Source organism: Mixophyes fleayi, chromosome 3, assembly GCF_038048845.1.
Source record: "Mixophyes fleayi isolate aMixFle1 chromosome 3, aMixFle1.hap1, whole genome shotgun sequence".
NCBI classification, from domain to species: Eukaryota; Metazoa; Chordata; class Amphibia; order Anura; family Limnodynastidae; genus Mixophyes; species Mixophyes fleayi.
The window spans coordinates 179738891-179761518 of NC_134404.1; the positions used below are offsets into that span (position 1 = coordinate 179738891).

The window sequence follows — 22628 nt, forward strand, 5'->3', positions numbered from 1 at the left end:
ATTTATTTCTAATCTACTTAATGCCTTAGTACAGTAATGCTTGACTAAATATGCATTATGCTCTTTTATTTAAACTCCTAAAACAATTTTCTGCTATGCCAAATGCAAACAGTTCTTATACACACAGTGTGTCACGGTGCTATGAATAACAGTGCAGATGTCTACAATTTATTTCTTACTTTCAGGGAAACCAACATTTAGAATCATTTATTTGCCATATTTCATAGTTTCATTGCCGCTTTTTCAGCAGAGCAAGAAACATGACAGTCTGAAAACACATTTTATAGTACATGCATACTGCGGATTTAAGGAAGTCATTTTTTTATGCTTATTTAAGTTTTTATTTTGATATTTGATACTGAATTCTGTTGGTTTATACAAAATCCCAGAGGACAGTAGCATGCTGCAGGCTTCAGATGTATAAACACTGTAGTCAGTATATTTGGCACTGGATATAAGTATAGATCTGAGACAACACAAGGGCCATAACTGTTTCATGTCACACTGCTTTAACAAAATATTTTAAGGCTGAAATGAACGAAAACATAAAAATTGACACAAAGAAAATATTTTCACATATAACGCCATCATTATAAATATTTTGCTGTTTACACTTTTGCACATGATGAAGCTGTTTGATATAGGATTAATAGACAGGTTTCTATTGCAATCTGTGAAGAATTGCTACCACCAGGATTTATAACATATAATAAAAATAAGGATTCAAGTGTACTAAAAGGGGGTTGGACATGATTTACACTTAAAATGACATTTTTGTCCCTTAATTTACTCATAGAGACGTATCTGAGTCTGCTCAGCATAGTCAGTAAGGAACATCAACACGCACTTTCTACAATATATCTATACCTGGCTGCCCACTACCTTCCATATTCCTCCTCTCTAAGGGTAGAGCTTCACAAGAGGGAGAAAAGTCTCTGTCTGAGATCAGACGGATATGTAAGTGTGCGCAGTTGTAAAAAGCGCTTTATGTGCTTATAAGTCTGACAATTTATCTGCGCTGGTTGCTCAGTTTTACTCAAATTAGTGCATATTTAATTAATCCCGTGTAAACTTCAAGACAAAATTTTGTTTTGTTGATGTCTTGTCACAAAGAAATCACAAAGCTGTAGTGTCTTGTGTTGTGCAGTATTATATGTGCACAAATGGCAGCACAGCTCTCTACAGAATCCATTCTTGATAGTCAGCTATGTCTATTTTTCCAGCCACGTTAGAAAGAATTATAGGCATCCTACATTCTCTAGGACTTTCATACATGACGATAAGCATTCTGCGCTAGTGTTCTTATAATTAATTGGTTAATATAAAATAGCTAGTCAAATTAACACTCTCTATTTCTCCAAACGTTACCATAGTACATTGACTTTATCGTTTCCTGTTTCAAGTCTCTAGTGCTAAATAATCAGTATTTTAAAAATGTATATAGTAAATGTTCCTTTTAATAATAAATTAGATTAATGTAAAAAACAAGCTACTATATTTGAAGTGAGGACAACTTTATGGAGAGTATTTCATTCCAGTTCTAAATACCAGCAGTTAATGTGTCTGTAATGGATCTGTCACTGACAAATCATCCTTGTGAGGCAAGCCTGCTTTAGGCAAGCAGAAAGGGTTCAAGTCCCTCTCTAAATTGTAGGGTTTTAAATGTGTAATCTACCTCTTGTCTCTTTTGCAGTAATAACTAACATTAAAGTTGTATAGATTCTGACCTTTCTCCATTATAAATGTGTTCACTAGAACTTTATGCCACATGTAATAATGTGTGTAAAGTAATTGGATTCTGCCAGAACAGAGCACAAATTCAAAATCCCATAGTCCATAAACATGGGGAAAAACTTGTAAGAAACTGAAATGTGTTCGATGTCAGATGTAGAAAATAACCAGCATCCCTATTGTATTTCTATTTTCACCCATTTTTATTTTTTTTAATCATGCACTTTAAATGAATGCTTGGAAAGCCATGTCCAATCAATTACATATTATAGGTAATATATAGTGGCGGGCAGGAGCAAAGCAGTCAGCTAAACAACCAATCCTTAAATACAAGCAGTGGAATGGCAAATTTGCATTAGCATTGAGCCCCTTTGGACGTGCCCACACAAAGCATGTCAAGGGATCCTCCACACAAAAGGATCAAGAGTCATGTTACTTTGAAAGGGGCCAATCAGCATAGGCACTATTATGAGTACTCTCTGACTACTCAACTCTGACTCTCCTGCCCATCGCTGGGACCCTTTAACAGATTCCCAGCCTTCCACCAAAAGTGCTAACTAGCGACCTCAAACGCGTATATAATTGATCTATAAAACAACCTTAACCCTTCGTCAGTGAGGTCAATCCCGTTGGCAAGAAGAGGCGTCTCTGCTCAACGGTAAATGAGGGGTGGGCACTTATCAAAGCTCCTAGGTTTCCACTTCTGCCATTGAAGGGCTAAACAGGAGAGCAGCCACCACCATACAATTGGGACTTTACGGTGAGGGGCAGGAGCAGGAGGGGAGCGGTAACTCATATGAAGGTAAAAAAAACTCATAAAATCCCGGAGGCTCACCAATAATCAGTGGAAAACAAATGGATAGCGTTATCAGCGCAGCTCTAGGTATAGTTGATATAAATGCTGCCACTAAGGAAATAATGGGGGAGTGATTTCCTGAAAGCCTCCCAAAAACAAATAGTAATATTGATATTCCCAAATGTAAACTATTGTATATACTTGAAACAAGGATGAAATATAATATAATATATAATACTTTACAAATTAAAAGCAAATGCAGCATTCAAAAACAAATAGTAAATAAATAGGTTCTGGCCAGACCAAATATTTAATAGAGTTTGTGAAGTCCACAGCAATGTAATGTTGTGCTCCAAACTCCAGCTTCTCACAATGAGTCATACATCAGGTCCAGTGGCGGATCCAGGGGGGGGGGGGCGATCGGGGCGATCGCCCCCCCTAGCAGGGGCTTGCTGCTGACTGCTGCACACTGTGCAGGTCCGTTCAGCAGTGACAGTGTGCTGCCCGGCTGCTCTGATTGTGTTTTAAACACAATCAGAGCAGCGGGACAGCACACTGCCAATGCTGAACGGACCTGCACATACTGTGCAGCCGTCAGCAGCCATAGAAATTAGAAAGGGGGCGGGTCCTAAATCGTCCCCCCCTAAAATCGCCCCGGGTAGAGCAGTTGCCTAGATCCGCCCCTGATCAGGTCTCAAATCCATGTTTAAAGATCAAGTTGAAGCTTGTAGTTCCACTCTCACTTCAAACCATGGTATACCGAACATCAGAACTTAATTGAATCGGTCTCTATAAAGGTTCTTCAAATAGCATAGTATAGGTGTCAGATGATTCAAAATACTCTTTACCATAAGGTTGAAACTTGATAACAGTTAGCAACAACATTTGTTACTGTAAACACTTGCGCTTAATAGCCAAAGTAACAAAATGCACGATAATTCTATATGTAAACGATAATGTCCAGTATAGATTCCTTCAATGTGTGTAACAACTCACGTTTCAAGGTCCATGCAAATCAGATTATTTCTGGGACATATAGTGTGTCATGAAGGAGGTATCAGCACCTGCAAGTATTGGCACAACTACACAAGGAGGCGCGGAGTCTAACACGCCGCCGGTTTTCACCAGGGACCCCCGCAAGGAGGTTTGGATTTCGCGGAGAATGACGTGCAGGTCGCGGCCCTCCCAGGTAGCTACTTGCAAGATGGCGGAGATATTCGTGGTCGTACAGGCTGGAGTCAGGAACCAAGCGGGCAGATAAGGTACCGAATTAGGAAGCAAAGAATTGTCAACAGGCCGAGGTCAAACTGGAGAATACAATGCTGGACAGAAGGGAGGATCCAAGAGCGAGGTCAGAGAGAGCCGGGTTGGTAACAGGAATCAGACAGGATATATAATATATAGCAGGTAACGCTGGAGGCTAGATAACTAGTTGCTCTGGCACCCTAGTGGTGTCAGAGCAGGCTATTTATAGGAAGTGGCCATCCCTCATTGGTGGGCAGTGGTTCGGCGGTCAGACGCGCTGACCGCCGACAGGAAGCTCAACAGCGCGTCCCATTGCTATGGCGACGGGCGCGCACCACGCCGCCGGAAGAAGTGTCTCCGTTGCTTAGCAACGGGGCGCTCTGACGAAAGCAGACGTCCGTCCCTGCTTAGCGAGGAGGCGCGGGGACGGCATCTGATATAGTGAAAGGGAAGGTAGAAATCAGTGAGAAGTAGGGCCGAAGCTTAAGAAAACAGGGAAAACAGGGCTAGCGAAGCAGGCCAAGAGGGTGATAGAATAATAGAAAGAGCACACAAGGAAATAGGGCCCTGCTCCTGAGAGCTTACATCCAAAAGGAAAGGGGAGACACAAATAGGGTTCTGCTAACTGAGGGAGAGAGCCAGGACAAGGAAGTTATGAGGAGGACTGATAGACTTGAATAAAGAAATGAGTCTTGAAGCCTTTGAGAGTAGATGCTAACCTGATGAAACGTGAACGATCGTCCACAGCGGGGGAGCAGCCAGGGCAAAGTCCTGAAGACGAGAGTGAGAGGAGGTGATCAGTGAAGTAGTGAGGCGGTGGTCACAGGCAGAGCTGAGGGGGCGGGTAGGAGAGTAGGTAGAGATGAGATTGGAGATGTAGGGAGGGGAAGATTGACTAAGAGCTTTAAAGGTGAGGGTGAGGAGTTTAAATTTAATATAGTGCACCAGGGGCGCTTCTACCAGTCCCCTCATCCAGATTCAACCATCTGCCAAGTGGAAGAGGGATAGGTAATACCGGTCAATTGGGCAGACAGAGCAAGTGCTCTGACCCGGTGCCAGTGAAATCGCCAGAAGGTATCTGCTACATCGTTTTTTGCACTGGGAACTGGCGAGCTTCGAGGATGATATCTTTCACCAGGCATCACAGCACCAGCCTGCGCAAAAGGTTTACAGCAGCTAATGACATAGAACTCTGGCAGTTAATCGCCTGCACTACATTGTCGTCGGATAAGCAGTGCCAAATTCTAATGATAAGAATATTGGAAATAGTTCCAAGACCAGCAAATTACTCATGGGCCCTGTATGCCTCCATGAGGGCCCCCGATCTAATCTCAAAATAGCAGGCCACGAAGATGCAAAACTCAGTCAATCAATTGGGAACATCAGGTATGTCTCAACGCCTATTCCCTCTCTGCTGCAGGCTACTAGAAGCTCCTTTTTCAATATGTCTGTCAGGGAAAAACCATGTCCAAGTATAGGCCTTAATCTATCTTGCTCTTTACACTGCTACGCAGACCAGTTAAAGTGGTGTTAGCACAGCGCACCAACTCACCTCCTCATGTGGCCTGGGTAGCTGCCACAGCAGGTGCCACTTTTGCGACATTTATGAAGTGTTCCTGCAAAATGTTTAAGAGCTGTCTCAGACGAGTCCTAACTGGTGCTAGAAATGGTAGGGCTGCGTGTTCGTGCAGAAATAGATGCAAACTTATACCGCTCGGACTCTGTTTAACTTGGCCCTCACGCAAGTCTGCCAGTACTGCTTGTCCTGAAGCCGTGGGGTCTTGCCCTTTTAGCGCTGGAGTGGAATGCTCAGCCATCACCGTTGAACTTTGTATGGGGCGATTCCTCGGCTGCAGGGTACCTGATGTGCTGAAACAGATGACAGGTTAGACACAACGGAACTGGAGACCGTGCAGGGAATCATCAGGGCGGGAGTCGGTTAAGTGGCCGTCCACTGTGGTTGAACAACTGGACCGGCAGTTGGGGTGGGAGGGGAATATGGCAGAGACCAACCTGATGTGGCAGCGGGGTTAGGATCTCTAAATGTTGCAGGGAAAAAGGCCAGGAGGAGGGTAGGATGGGTGAGAGTGGGAGGGAGGATACACACGTGGCCCCAGAGGAGGGATTTGTGGCCAGCGTGTTGTCAGGGGAAAATAGTGTAGCGGATATTTGGCAGTCAGTGGAGGCTGAGGAGCAGGCATAGTGTGCAAAGTACGCAGGGGAAAGGTGGTCCTTGGAATATAACAGGGGCGAGGTAGGGGACTGTGTTCCCAAACTGTAAGATCGTGTTAGGAAAGCATGAGGGGTGGGTAACCTGCGGGGTGCTGGTAGGGAACTGGTGGGGCGGGGGGGAGCATGGCGCCATTGGCTGGGGGTGGTAACATAGCTGCTTCTGCCGCAGCAACCTCCATGGCCTCATTAGTGGCTCTGTTCATTAAGGTGAGGGGACAGGGATTAACCCTCTGTAAGGAGCTCATAATTATGCTAGGGAAACCCCCCCCCCATCCCCCCCGCCTTAGCTGCATTGTGCTAGGATGGGCAGCTGGATGGGAAGGGGATTCTGAAAAGTGTGCCTGCTAAATTTGTCCTCTCTGGAGTGTAATACCTGCAGCCCGACTGTCTGACTTGCAGTCAGCGAGCGACCTCTATTTAATGCACATGCCACCTCGCGCCTGAAGCACAGACAGAGCTCAGGTGCCAGGGAAACCGCCGAGACAAGCAGCGCAGGCTGCTGCGGACATGCTCCCTTGCTGCCACCTCCTGCAGTGACAGTGCTGGGAGAACAGACTGCGGGGGGAGAAAGTCCAAGGGAGCCGCCCAGCCTATGTGGGAGCTGTCTGTATGGCGAGCTGGGGGAGCAGCCTGGTGGCGGGGATGGGGCATGAATAATAGAACAAATGGTGGGGAGGGTGAGCAAAATGTGAAAGGATGAAACTGAAGTGAGAAAAATGGGATTAAATGTGAGGGGGGACTGCTGAAAGGAGGTGGGAGATGCACATGAGTGAAACTATAAAAGGATTGAAAGCAAAATAAAAGAAACATTAAGGCTAAGGGGTAGTGTGCAGAATAAGTAAAGATGGTACAAAATCAGTGACAAAAGTCATAACAGCAATGAAAACCTGGTACAAATCTAAGATGCACTGCTGGATCTGTACCCTGCTCCCGCTTCACACCGCTCTGTTTGAAAAGGGACAGCTGCGTGCACCTAACAGTAGTGCATGCAGCATTGCCCAGGTATATTATGGGGATAGGAAGAGCTGGAAAGCAGCCAAGCACTGTCTAAAATTATAGCTACATCCCCATGCATGCTGGTCACGCCCACTGGTGGCGTGGTGTGGAAACCCCCCTTTAAAAATCCTGCACTTACCCCTGCTTCTTCATGCAAAACTGCGGGAAAGAAGAGATCCAGCAAGCACTGGGGGGAGGGGGGAGGATATATGGTGAAGACTATGACCCTCCCTGTGGATTCTATTAGCTGGCTATGCAGAAAAACTTAACCCCGAATGGGTAAGTGCTTAACGTTACATAAATACATGAATTTAGGTGCATTTAGCTTACGGCCTCACTTGTCGTAATCACTGCAGTACATATCTGACCCACCCAGTGTGGCGGAAGCAGCTACCTTTGTTGGACGCTTCTTACTTAACTACATTGTATAGTAAAGTTAAAATCCTTTTACCCTTTAAATATACTGTAACACTGGGTACACATTACAGGGTTTTCAGCCGATTATCAGGCCAATCACAAGACAAACAAGCGTTGGGCCTGATATCACATTAGTGTCTACACTCCAATGATGAAGGATTATCGTTCCAATCCACATCGTATAGTTTCATTTTATTTTTAAACCAAACGAAACATCTCGTTCAACAATGGAACAATGTCGCTCTAATCCTGCATTGTGTAGGCACTCTTGATCAGCAGGATCCATAGATCTCTATGGAGAGTGCAGAGTCACGGTCTTTTCAGCCGATGGTTATGACAGATGACGAGCACAGATCTGAAGATAAATCGCGTAAAATGTGTTTAGTGTGTACCCATGAATCGCATGCTGATCAAGACTTTTTCAGTCGTTGGTAAAATCGATAACAATACTACATTGGGAGAAATTTTCTATAGTGTGGACCTAACACCTTAGGCTCAGTCTAGTTCTTTGAAAACACTGTGAATTGGCAACACTTTGTTACTCAATCGTACTTATTATTTACATAAAGCAATTGAACTACAACAAAAGTGTCTGTTGCAGCCTTATTGCTGCAAGTTCTTTTTGTGCTTTGTACTGAATCAAGCATTTGGAAACCCTCTATAGAAACCCTGCACTGGCTCTGGAAAGACAAGATCAAGGAGCCTTCTTTATTCTGAAATGACTGATAACAGAGAAAATATCTTGCAATCAGCAGCAATGGAAAAAAAGTTAAACATTTCAAGTTCTGTCAAAGTATGTGAATCTTTACATGTAAATTTGTTTATACCGCAAAATTAATTTTTGACATTGGATCAACTTAATTGAATTTAGAGGCCCTTGTAATTATTATTATAATACAGTTTACAAAAAATGGTATATGGCCTGTCTTGCCTAGTGTGGTTACAAGGAATATTAAGAAAATAAATAAATGCAACTCATTAGAGATTCAGATGTGCTGGAAAATTGGAAACATGTAATACCGGGAATATATGCATCTATGTCTTTGAAGATGTTCTGCTATAACTAACGTTCATGTAAAATCTCTGAATAATTAGGTGTCATTTTATCTTATTTTATTTTTTCCACATTAACATCCAACAGATCAATTAAGATGATTAGTTCTATTGCCTGTTTATTCTGAGGGAAATCAATGTTCTCAGCATTGCTGCACAGTAATCTATTTAACTCCCTCCAGATCTATTTAATAATCTAAAAGTAATTTATCTAAAACACCCAGAGTGGAATCTGTTGCTATGCAGAAAAAACATCTCACTTTTATGCAGTATATGTCATTAAATGACATAAACCTTGTTATTCTCAAGATAATAGTAAAAATATTTCTTTACTTTAAAGTTAACTTGTCCTCTGTATACTAAACTAATTCAAACAATGTAAACCTAGGTTAGGTTACTGAAAACTTGCAAATAATCTGTAAAAAGTACCATCATGCAATATACTGGCATAAAATCATGGCTTTTATGGGAACATCATATTAAATAATGATGTACTACTTATTTCACTTTGTTAGAATTTAGTACAACATGGGAAGATTCTTAGACGTACAACTAAGGAAAAACGTATCTAAGCTTCAACATTTTTCAGTTCAGTTTTGATGGCCAAAGTCATGAAGCGTTCCCCAGAGAACGGATTACGTTACCAAAACTGCATTCATATTTTCTACTAAACTGAAATTGCTTTTTCACGTATGGAGCCTCTGTCTTATTTGGAGATGCCCAAGTTACTTTAACTCTTTAAAGGTTGTAGCGACGCTAAATCAGTACAATGGAGCCATATACAGAAACTGCAGCAAAAATGAACATGCCTACAGAAATAGTAAATAAACTGGCAGTATGTTTCAATCTAGCACTTACAGATCCCACAGGCTCTAGGTCTGGCCTAATGGTCGCCAACAGCCAAAGTGATGGGAAAGGGCAGCTCATTTCTGTGAAAATCAATTGTGTACGTGTTCTTTTCTCAAGGAGGTTTTCTGGTGGCTTTATAAAATTAATTTGAGATGAGCTGCCTTTAAATTAGTTTTAAGAGTCATATGTTATTATAATAAAGAATCTATTGGTTGTAAAAGAGTAAAGAAGGAGCTCATATAGGTTACGGGATTCCTCACAGTGATGCAGTATGAATGCAGTTTGTGTTGTTTATCAAGCCTTGGAGCTTAGTGGATTTTACGCTGACCACACATTGACCAACGGGCCTGCCCCCCAAGCCACAGGGTAAGAAGAGCCATCGTAATGCATGGGCAAGCTAAGCAGTTGCTCGGGGCCCCACAAGCATAGGGGCCCCATAGGCTTGCAAACTTATGTTGAATTTCTTGTTTTGAACTTCAAGGCTCATGTTATATTGTCCAAACTTTTTTGTGGATTAATCTCTGCTATACAGCATGTTTATTAATGTTTAAACACTGATGTTGTTGGAGGTACCAATAAATATAAGCTTAGTATTATTGATAATTTAAATTTGAATGCCTGTGAGTGGTTGTGTAGGTAGTGTCCCAGTGCACGGTTTTCCCGGGGGGCCTATAATGCGGTTAAGACAGTCCTAAGGGTAACTAGCCGAGCAATGTTAATAAATACCTCTCATGGTGAGCATCCATCACAAGAGCAATTTGTCTGAAACAAGCTGCAATCAAATTGGGGGAATAAAACTATATGTACATCTCAGAAGGAGTTGAAGAGTTAAGCCCAGGCCGCACTGGCATATGTTTCACTAACCAATCATTTAGACTTTAAGACAATTACCTTTACTATACAGTTACTTTCTGTTATCTGTGTTTTATAGTGTTAATATAAAAGCTGGTATGTGTTACACCTTAATGGCACATTATGGACACATTACTTTGTCTGTGCCACACTTGCCTACTGCCTGAATGAGAGAGAAGGGCATATTTAAGATGCACCGCATAATATGAAGGATAGTTTTCAACCCTCATCGCATAGATAAGGATTTCTTATGTATTAAAGAACCTTCACACGAACAGTAGTTCCAAAAACTGCTGTTCCTGTGAAGTGCAAAATGCACCTTTCACTTGCCTCTTCTCTTCTCCCACTCGATGCCGATTGTGATGAGGTTTCCTCCTTTCAATCCCTGTGCGCATGCGCCGACCGAAAATCCTCAGACATGCGCACAGAGATCCTCTACTACAAGAACGTGAGTCATGTGACAGGGAGGGATCACATGATCCCTCCACACATGCACTCTGCACAATTTTAGTGACCGTGGCCCTTCTAATGTTTGTATTATACTCCATTTAAATTAAACAACGCCCCCCACTTCATTGACTGACATAGGGGAAGAATGGATTGCTTTTAGTTATGTAAAAACTTTTTGACCAACCCTCCTCTCCCTCACCTAGTAGAGCAGACAGGCAAAGGAGTCGAATGAGGCTGGAAGCATGGCACTGCATGGTGGGATTTCCGTACATCGTCACACTCCCAGCCTAAGGCATGGGAACAGAAGACAGGGGCAATGATGTCACCTCCCCTCCTCCAAGGTAAAAAGTGGAGGGTTTGGGGGACACAGTATTTTAGAGAGCTGCTGAGGGGAGCGATTCCTAGAGCCTTGGCATCAGCCCTAGTGAGGGGTTATGTAATCTTATATCAGATGCAAGAGACAATTGCCATCTCATGTTACTATATTGCATATTGTTTTTTTCATATAGTCAGAACATGAATATTTCCCATGGGAACCTCTATAGGAAATATGTTTTGCTTTTTTTTTTATTATTTGTTTTTGTTGTTTTTAAATCAATGCTTTTATTGGTTATTCTCAGTTCTTACATGCCCAAAGGCCTTCTCTTCTAGTAGTATTTCATCACAACACATTTACACATTTTACATGATATTTTAGAAGAAAATGTAATACAGTGGTCTCTACAGCTATCCTTTGGGAACGCAGTGAAAACATGTCTGGGGTATAGCAAACACATTCCCATTCATATGGAAACTAAGTGAATTCATGTTTGCTTCCTAGTTCATCAAATATTCATAAAAAAATATGATGGTCTGTGGGTCTCTAAGGAATGATTTCCAAACTGTTGTTATAAGTCTGTAGTCTGGCAGACTGACTGAGAGCTTGTTCATGGATTAGATTGGGAGAAGAGAGGCAAAAATCCATTGCCTCATAGTGAAAAGTAAAATATATAAGAAATGTAGCATACATATTTTCAGTCAACAGTTTGAAACAATGGAGAGCTATGTGATATTTTCAGGGACAACAAAATGTAATCCCTGCAACTTTACAATAGCACTGATGGTATGGCAAAAAGTAAATACTGAACACACCAAATGCCAGCAGATAGTGTGGCACAATGTGTATTTTATACAGGTATGAAATATCTTATATGTATATCCAAAATCCAGTTCTTAAAGCAAAAATATACACAAGTTTGGATGTATGAACTTTTCTTTATCTGTGTGGAGTTTGTGTGGGGTTTTTTCCGGGCGCTCCGGTTTCCTCCTGCACTCCAAAAACATTATAGTAGATTAATTGTCTGCTATCAAAATGACGTGTGTGTGTGTTAGGGAATGTAAGCTCCTATGGGGCTGGGACTGATGTGAGCTAGTTCTCTGTACAGCGCTGCGGAATTAGGGGCACTACATAAATAGATGACAATGATAGTATAGTAGTAGAGCATCTTACACCCTGATCTTGCCGCAACAAGAGTTTGACATCACTATGTCTCAGGCTTTGGCTTCCAACTTGCACTGCCCCTGTCTCATACAGACCTGTCCTCACTTATATAATTACATACATGCTCAGGCTATTACATTCCACAAGATCAGCGCACTAACTGAATTAATATGTGCTGCTGTGAACATTCTATTGATCTCAAGTTCTTCTTTCTCCACACACTTCAGAACTGAGAACATTTTAGATGACAGCAAGAAGAAGACTGGAGAAAATAATGTGGTCAGACCCTAATTAAGCCCACCTTAACACATAAGTAATTGTTGTTTATTGCTAGATAGTTTGTACTAGGTAGTGCTAATTTATTGCTGTGTACTACTATCAATGCCTGTTATTTCTACCATGGTTAAACACTTCAAAATGAATCATGTCATCATTTAAGTAGATGGGGTTTGTTCAGTTAAAATATACAAACAACAGCTCAGTCACTTTGAGTAAAAGGTCTTTCTTACGTTAGGAAAGATAGACCTAAAACAGATTCATCTCAGCATATCTACATCAAAATTATCCAACTTAAAACAGCAAATTCATAATTATTTCAATGTTGTTAGGAAACCATGATTCTAAATCATAGATCAGTGTTTCACCGTGATATGCAGTCCTTGGATTAGCAACATATGCTATCACGCAGGGCTATTGTCAACAGCCAGCTAATAATGATATAATGTAGTATGCAGGCACTAGCTCTAATGCTTTCAGAATACTGTAAATAATCAAAAGGGTTTACTATTAATCACAGATGCTACAGTGAATAGGCTGCTTAGCTGTATCTCTTGGCTCTGTTCATCATACTTTCTTGTAAAGGGGTGATGAGTGACGATGTCATGAGCAAAGAGCAGCAAACAACTCCCTTAGCCTTAAATAAATGCCCTCTGCCAGGACTGAAGAAGTATGTAGGAAATAATATACATTCTCTTGGGTAAAATTTACCATGAGTTAAAAACATTTTGTATGCAAACATATTGTACACATTTGTGCGTTTCCGTTATTTGTTATGAAAGCATACAGTGACGTTATGTGTATTTCTGCATATTCGAGAGAAGCATTTTCTTGTAAAATACATATGATGCATCTTCCATACTTGCTTACTCTGCCAGAATTTCCGGGAGGCTCCCGAATTTTGGACTGCTAGAAAAGTAGCTATGCTCCTAAAAACTTGTGGAGGCGGGGCTTAATGACGCAATTGCACCATTAATCCCTACCCCAGCTATTTAATGTATTGCATTTTGGGGGGGGGGAATTAAGTAGGGGACAGGACATCACGCTCTCTACACCTATCACATGGTTTTAAAAGTTGGCAAGTTTGGCATATTCTTCCACCTTTGTTAATACACTTCTCAACATGGGCCTCTGCACATTACTAACAGTTATATAATTAAGTGTAATGTAAGAGATGTACCAACCTCCGGGTTTGTAAATTGGCATATTAGCAAATATGGTAAACACCAATACAATGCAGAGAAAATAAAAAATTTGCCTACATTTTCAGCACATAAAATTGCAGTTCCTGACATATGCTATATGCTATGTTATAGAATGTTAATAAAAGATAGTCAGAGTAAAAGAATGTCAACATCTTCCATTACAATTATAATTGTATGAAAAAAAAATGACCAAGCTGTGTAGACAATATAAAAAAATTCCAATAAAACACACATTCTGCATATTTATTTATTCTCACAATTTGTTGCATTCAGTTATATAGTTCTCGAGAGGCCCTTTAAAAACAAGCTCTGTGTGCTTTCTAAGCTGGGCAACTTGTGGTGATCTGCAGTACAAAGGATTGTGATCTGTTGCGATACTCATGTGAGCAGATCAAGAGGGAAAACAAAACATGTATCTTACATTGGAATGGAATTGTTTGTTCTCTAATCAGAACAACTAATCCCATTCAGAAGGATTTGGTGAATAGTGGAATGCAGGAGCGAGCATACAAGGGTTTATGTGAGCCATGAAATTTACCCCCACATAAATAGCAGAAATAATGCTTTGCTACTGTGACTTCACTGTCTTTTATTGTAATAAGCTTACGAAGTTTATGGCATTTGGTTTTAATTTTTTTTATAAATTTCGTAACTTTTTCTTATAATGTCTTATTTTGTACCTTCCACTCCTATGTTTGTGCTCTTTTGTGTGTAGATTTACAATAGCTACTTGCTGCTCCTCAATGCTGATCGCTGGGTTCATTTACTAAACAGCAGAGTGCAATACAATACCAACGATGTGCAATGAGGTTAACTCTGGCAGTGTTCAGTGATGTGTGATGTTGCTAAGGAAGCAGTCAAATAATGGCCCGCTTACTAAACTGAACTTCGTTCCCTGTATAATGGACAAAAAGTACCACCCACCCACCAACAACCTCGTCCTCACTGTTATGTCTTCCATCCAACATATTCCAAAGGGAGATGACAAAAAAAATAGAAAGAACAAAAATTCCTGTAACTCCTCCCCCCATGCACATACTAGTGGTGATCAAAGCCACTAGTCACCTAGACTTTCCTTCCACATCCAACCAATCAGAAGCAGTAGAATTTTTTTCCCATGCTTCTGATTGGTCAGCACATCCATTCATGCACAGAGTCAGCATATTCCGAGCTTCATTCATAACATTAGCTTAAATCTAAATAAATAAAACTAATGTTAGGAATAAAGCTATTCATATATGGAGTCAGCATTACCTTTTGGTTGATTGGTTGGAGAAGGGGAGTGACACACAGCTTTGTTCATTTAGTGTCAGAGTGTGTAAAGCTGGGTACACACTACAGGTTTTTCACCCAATTATCGTGCCAATCACAAAATAAACAATTGTTAGGTCCGATATCGCACTACTGCATACGCTACCACGATCATATTTTATTATAGCAAAACACATCGTATTGTTGGATTTGATTTTATAAACTTACTAAACATCCCTATCAATGATGGAACAATGTCGGGCAAATTCTGAAGTGTGTATGCACTGACGGCCAGCATTGTAGGCAGATCTCCATAGAGTTTACAGAGTCACAATCTCTACAGCAGATGGTTAGGACTGATGAGGAGCCCAGATCTAAAGGTAAATTGTGTAGGTGTGTACACATAAATCTGCATGCTCATCGGGACTTTCAATCGTTGATCAAAGCATTACAGATAATTACAGGGCGACATAATCCGAACCTCAATCTCCTTTTCGAAAAAAAAAATAAAAACATTTCACTAGTGATTAAAAGTTTGTTTTTTATATTGGCAGGAATGCATATGGAAAAGTAACGCAGTGAGAAGGTTACATAAGTGCCAGTATACCACCATTGCCCGTGCTCTGCTGCCTTAAGTGAAGAGCTTGGAGTCCTTTCCACAAAATTGGGCCTGTCTGTCTCTCAACCACTCAAAAAAGCAAAGTTGCACAAAGTGCCAATCTTGATTTGAGGACACAGTATCACCGTCCCAATCCCGGGTCAGTTGGGGGGTGTAACATGCTGATAATTGTCCTTTAAATACCATATATACCAGTGGTAGGTGCGCATGGCATTCAAGGGGTGTTTTTAGGGAAAAGGAATGGGAAGGGACCGTGGAGAGCCAAGCAATTTGCAAGCACTTGGCACCCCCACAATGGATGTGGCTGTGCTCCCATACTATCATGTATGGTAAAATGTATTCTGATTTTTACACTATATTATTTAACATTATTAACTGACTGCACTTGAACTTTTCATGCATGCTACTAGCTGAGCACTTGTAGTGCATACATGACATCCCAATATAGAGGATATGTTTAAATGAAGTAACGGGATAGCTGGGCAAATATTGCTTTGCTTGTTTCATAAACAGAGTCCTTTAAAGCAGGTGATCTGGAGTATGCCAGGTATCCGTATTTGAAAGCCCAGTTTTGGACTGGCCCAGTGGGATAACAGGAATATCCCATCTGGGCCCCACTACCTGACGGCCCCACCACCTGAGGGCCCCACCTAATACACTATATAACATTTCCTCCTTCCCTCTTGAAGAAGGATATTGGACGGTGAACTAGTTAAGCACTAGTCATGCCCACCATGCACTGACCACTGTCCCTCCAGCAGCTTGCTGTTTTGTGGGCTCTGAGAAAGCTATTCACTCAGTGCAGTTGCAGCATACAGCGAGTGCTGATAACAGAGGAGTAATTAATAAATGCACATACAATATATCTAATACACCAATTCTACTCCTTTAATTCTACTGGCTGATGAATATTAGAGTCCTGGTGAAAAAAAAGAAGTATAACTCTCATAATAAAATAATGGATATTTAAATAGCAAGTAAAGTCAATATATATATACATATATATTGATGGCTGTGTATAAGTAAGTTGAATAATATACCTTAAATAAATGAAGAGTGTATGCTTAACTAAATGTATCTGTTGCTGCAGGCTATCATGTTAGGAGGCAGATGCTTCTCTAACTTAACATGCAGTTTTGAGTGACAAGATCGTAGACTTGTTCAGTAGAAATGTAGATTGGTGGATTCATAAACTTGCACAGTGCCAGTTATTTCACAGCAGCTCAAATGACTGCACTCTCAGCTTTTGTCTTGTAGCAGATCCCATTAGGACAGTGTGCTAAACGTGTGGGAAGGGCTTCAGCTGTCTGTAATGAAATGGGGAGGAAATACTTTACTCTGTAACAGAGCTGCAGAGGAATTTCAACTTAACACTTAACATTGTGTTTTACTGTCATGGTCCATATCTGAAACTAAATTGTTGTGGTTTAGTGATCCATAAACAAGGAAGGTGTGCAAATGATATACGGGCAGATATCAGTTATGCTTGCCGTTGCAATGAAGCTGCAGCTGAGCAAAGCATGGAGGTCAGTGCTATTCATTTTACACCAGATCATGCAAACTATCTACAAGCTTTTCTGTGTTACACTGAGCTAACTGAATTGCCCTAATATTTTTATTCAATATTTATATTAAATGTTTCTTACACATTTTACTGATTATAGTTTGTTTCTTCCTTGTTTAATGTCATTTGTATGGTATAATTGTGTTTGAAACCATCTTCCTTAATTTATTTATTTTTTTGCACAGATACATTTCATTTGGCCTGCAGTGTTCATTGCATGCAACAACATTAGTTATATATAGAGCAGACTATTGTGTTCCCCGACACTGCAGACTCCCACAACAGCTGAGCATAGATGTGGTTTATATGCCTTATAGAGAAGTCTTGTTACATTACAGATACTATATTCCCATGGAAAATCATCATGGTCAAAGTGCTGCTATTCTCTCGTGAGCCAGATTTTTGTTAAATAAGTGCACATCAATGGCATCAAACTTCAGTCTCTTGTTATAAATAAGCAATAGATTAAAAAAAAATAACCCATCACTTTTATTTTTATGGATTTATTGGCCAATCTGGTTCAAATTAAGACACTCAAACTGTACTGTACTGAAGAAAACCAGATGTGCTGTTTAAGTGCTATATAAATATCTCAATACATTTAACGTGTGAACCATGAAGAACCAACAAAGGAGTTTTTCCCTCGGTAACGTCAGCCAAAACCAGCACAGCATTAGCAAAATAAGGACACTGTTTATTAGCGATTATGGAAAACAATGATGCCCAGGTTTACTTACGTAAGGACATAATTCACACTGACAATGCAGTGGGGTCTGGAGGATCGGCTGTTGTGCACAATCGTAGCATAGCTCTGCACCCAAACCCAACCGCCATGCTTAGCCAGGAATCGATAGTACTTAGTGGTGACCTGTCCTTTCACCAGCACTGTGGAGAGAAATGTAAAGACTTACTTTATTCTTTGTATGTATGTTTGTAATGTATGCTAAGCACCCCTTACATTCACAGAGCCAGAATTATGGCCATTAATAATCAAATGTGGTCAGTCAAGAGAGAACTTGAAAGATTACCTCCTTGGCTCTTATTGTCATTTAGATATATTGGAGACATCGCTGCACAATCATGTTTACACCATTAGATAGAAATTATTAAACAATGTATGATGTGTATTTCCATATGCAAGGGGTGCTTCAGTCAAAAGTTATTGGTTGGCAAGACAGGAATACATTTTACTAATTTGCATGATAATTTGACCACTTGGTGGCACTGTTTCTTGCCAACATCATTTTTCATTTACCTGTGTTAGTAGAATAAATACATACTCAAATGTTAATTTCAAAAATAAAAAGCTATGCTTAGCCTTTAAAAGCAAATAGGACAATATATTTTTAGGTCTATATGTTACATTTTATGTGTAAAATAAAAAATATGATAAATCATATTTCAAATTCAGTTATATGTTTCCTTTAAAACATGGAGTTTAAAATAAATTGTTATGAATTAAGATTGGGAATAAATAACATTTCCACACAATGTGCTGTGAGACAAAAATAATAGCTGCAGCTTGTAAGTGACATAAATTATATCCAAATCGAATTCACACAGACTCCTGTATATTGAAATGTATATTTATAGTATAACAATAGCAAGCAGGATGCAATATTTCCTCTAAAAGTACACAATGCTCTTGGTATTGCCAAAACAGACAGAAGATGACAATCATGGATTCTTTCTTTCAATTACTTTGTAGCTGTCTATTATGTTGAGAAAAGCATGTATACATAGTATAAATATCGCAATGTATTACTCTGGTAAGCAAAAGAAAAAAATGTACTTTTACACATATTTTCTCAATACCTTAATCTTTATTTACTTACATGATAAAAGAACCTGATGTAATACAAAATAAGGTCTACACTTTACAAAGATAAGACAAAAACAGTGAACGTGCCATTTAAATATGTATTCTGTGGATATGGACTAATCTTCATAACGGGTTTTTATAATGTTAAAATTATTTCTATACACATACATACACACTAATATATATATATATATATATATATATATATATATATATATATATATATATATATATATATATATATATATATGATTGTATTAACTGTTTATGCACACTTCCTTATATGATGAAGAAGAGAACAACTCAAGGTGAAAGATGCTGAAAAATAATACAGAATATCCTAATGGGACATATCAGATTGCACAAAGTTATCTTTCCCGCTTCAAAAATAATGAATAGAGATGTTTACACAAGTGATGGATGTAGGGGAAGCTGCAGGAGAACATCAATGAACATATTTATAAACAAAAACACAGAAGTGTAAATATAGAGCTGTGGTGACCCTAGACACTGAAAAGGCACAAAATTAAAAGACAGGGGCAAGAAAGACAGACAGGTGCAAAAGCTCTACTGCAATTCATTTTGTAAAATGGATATATAGGACAATAAAAAGAAGGAATAAATGGTATGAATGTGTAATGGATCACACCAAATACTGAGACCCCAACACCTTTCAATTTAATGGAACCTCAACATACAGCATCTACATAACATAGCTATGTACAACTTAAATCTATGACCATTTTTGATCAATTATTACATACTTTAATGTATCTGTATTAACATTGTGTCCATTTCCCTCTTTGTAACCCTTCCTATACTTCCTCATTGATGTACTAGTCCCCCTCTATTTTTTGAAAAATAAGGCTAGACCTGTTGTGCCAATGCTTAGCTCATTAATAATTGACAGAATAAAGAACAGATTTGTGCAACAAAAATTGTAAATGTTCAATTTAATTAAGGATAAGGGACATGTGGAAAGAAGGCAGCACTTACACCTGACTTTGTTACTTCGCCCCTTATACACAGGAGCTCATGACACAAAAGTCATTAGACAATTTTATGCACAATTGGCCTATGAATGTAAGAACGCATTGGGTACTATAGTCCAGGAAGGGACATTATAAATTGGGTTGTCCAATAATAAATTGCAATCATTGAATCTTACACAAGAGAACTCTAGTTAGCTAATAAATAACTATTAGTTAATATGCAAAATTCTTACACATGCAATGTCCACTGACTATTCTATAGAGAAGCATTATTGACTATGAAGTGAGTCAATTACTAGTGAACATCACATCATTAGCAATCTAGCATATTAGTAGCTTTTTACAGTTTCACTACACAACATGAACAGACATCTATTGAGATGGTCTTCTACACTTCCCCTGCATTGCTTGCTATGCTTTCCCTGTGCGTGGGGTGTAAAGTCAAGCAAAAGCACTGCCTGCTTCCCAAATTGGATCTCCACCCTCATTAAATGTAAAAGGGCAACAGGACTGCATTTATGTTAAGTGTCAAATTATGGATTTTTAATTTAAGTAAATTGGTTTATTTGCACTGTATCAGTGAGCACTATTTATCTTATGTACCAAAAATGAGCAAACGCACATCATTACAGTAGTGATTAATGCCACTTCCCACATGATAAAGCCCTTTGCTGCTGGTAGGGGAAACCTTCACATTTGCTCTATTTCCACATCCTGTTGCTTATGTCACTATCTTGCTTCTATAACAAAATCTTATCTTGGCTACTTAGACCATCACACAAATGTGACTAGATCATTAATACATATGAAAAGCTCAGATCTGCTCATCATGCACAGAAAAAATTGCGTATTTGCAAATATTCCACCTTGCCAAGGCCACATAAAGCTGTGTGCAACAATGTAAAAATAGGCACAAATGTGATGACACAACAAAGTAAAATTTGCATTAGCACTTGATAGTGCAGCACAGACTTGTCATAAATTACACTCAAATAATTTTTAAAAAAGTGTCAGGTGAGAAGTCTGTACATGATAATAAATGAACACACAGGGGGAGATTCAATTCGGTGCATGGTGTCTCCGGAATGTCCACAGACACACCTCACTCCGATATTTTGGCTGGAATCTCCACTCCGTTTTCCCTCACAACTCACAGAGGTGCAAAGAAAAATGATCGGGAATGCCTACCATAATTGCCGGCAAAGTACGGACATTATGGCATGCGGACATCACGGGCAATTGAATCTCCGTTAGAACTCTTACACATGTCATGTGATTTCAAAGTTATTCTTTAAAATACTCATCTTATTCGGCATTTTGGTGAAAAATTTAGCACTTTTTAGCAGTAGAATTTGGCCTTAGGTGTTACCAAACCTACCCCAATTATACCACAAAGAAGGCTTAATGGACTATCATTGTACCAGCTCTATCCACAGGCAAAAGCCAAACCCACTGAATTTATTACTGGATCTCCACCTCTGCAAAGGGGTCTGCTCTGCAGCACCATTCAATTTGTACAAAGGCTCACTCATCTCTATATGTGAGCTAAGCTGTCTATAGATGGGAATTAATGTATATATAGAATTCTTACATAAATGATGTGCGCACCGCAGGTGAAATGTGTCGCATCCATGGACATGATGATATAATGTCTTTTCAATCAGATCTTGAGGTTCATATCCAGTTAGCTCTGCAACTCTGTTGAAGATCAAACACATAATTAGAACATTTCAAATTCACCTTTGTTATTTATAGATCATAAACTAAGAGCAACCTGTAACTTGCATAGACTTGACATATCCTATCTTACCTCCAGTCCTGTCCTAGCAGATGTGGGGGGGGTGGGGGAAGACTTAAATCCAACAAGCTTGGGACTTAAATAAATCCTCCATTTAATCTATTATATCAAACACATCGGGGTTTCAGCAATTTTGCCATTGGAATTTAAAACGGCAATTTAATTAAATGTAAAACCAGGCAGTTTTATATCATTCTTACAATTATGGCTTTAAATTCAACCGGCAAAAAACAATCGTCGCTTTGACAAGACCATACGAAATGTAATTTTTTACTTGTTCTGTCTACTATCTACTATTTTAGTGAGACAAACCTACCTGGAGTCTAGAAATATGAGCTTCATATCAAGGCTGGCTCTGAACATGAACATATTGCTATGAAGTTTGATCTCAGTAACCGCACTGGGAGGGAGGGAATGGCCGACAGCCACCAAGCCTACATTCTGGTAGCAGCCATCGAAAGGGGACATGTCCAGACTGTACTGCCTGATCTTCAGGTACCCACTGCAATGAATCACCTGCAATACACAAAAATGAGTATCTCATGTCCTTCTTGTTGTATTAAACCCATGTTTACTGATTTAATAGGGCCAACTTCACAAAAGCTGAAGATTATATATATATATATATATATATATATATATATATATATATATATATATATATATATATTTGTTGATGATGATGAGTCATGTAGTGGGGGAGGAGGTTCTTATTTTCTATAAGACAGGATATTGTCCAACAGTGAACAATGCCTTCAGAACATATTTAGACTGCTATAGTCAAAATGGGAAAATGTATCTTAAAAACTGGGAGCATCTGATTTTATTTCTAAGGGTGCACATTGTATGATGAAGATAAGTCTTTAATATGTTTTGAATTTTCTTAGTTACATTAGGAAGTATTAGCTCAAAATTCTCAAAAGTTTTTTGCAGTGTTATTACAAATTTTTTCTTTGCCTTTATAAGATTACATTTGAAGACAGATGTAACACTACTGGCC

The 22628-nt window shown here is 39.5% G+C and overlaps 1 protein-coding gene across 1 annotated transcript in view; it reads right to left on the minus strand.

The window, feature by feature from the left end:
* The window catches only part of SIM1 (SIM bHLH transcription factor 1), a 63742-nt gene that overhangs the window by 18714 nt on the left and 22400 nt on the right, over nt 1-22628 (minus strand). Inside the window, exons 7-9 of the mRNA XM_075200634.1 lie at nt 21945-22144; nt 21422-21528; nt 17754-17901 (exon numbers count right to left, since the gene is read on the minus strand). Of these exons, the coding sequence (XP_075056735.1) occupies nt 17754-17901; nt 21422-21528; nt 21945-22144 (455 nt within the window). The remainder of the gene's footprint in view (nt 1-17753; nt 17902-21421; nt 21529-21944; nt 22145-22628) is intronic.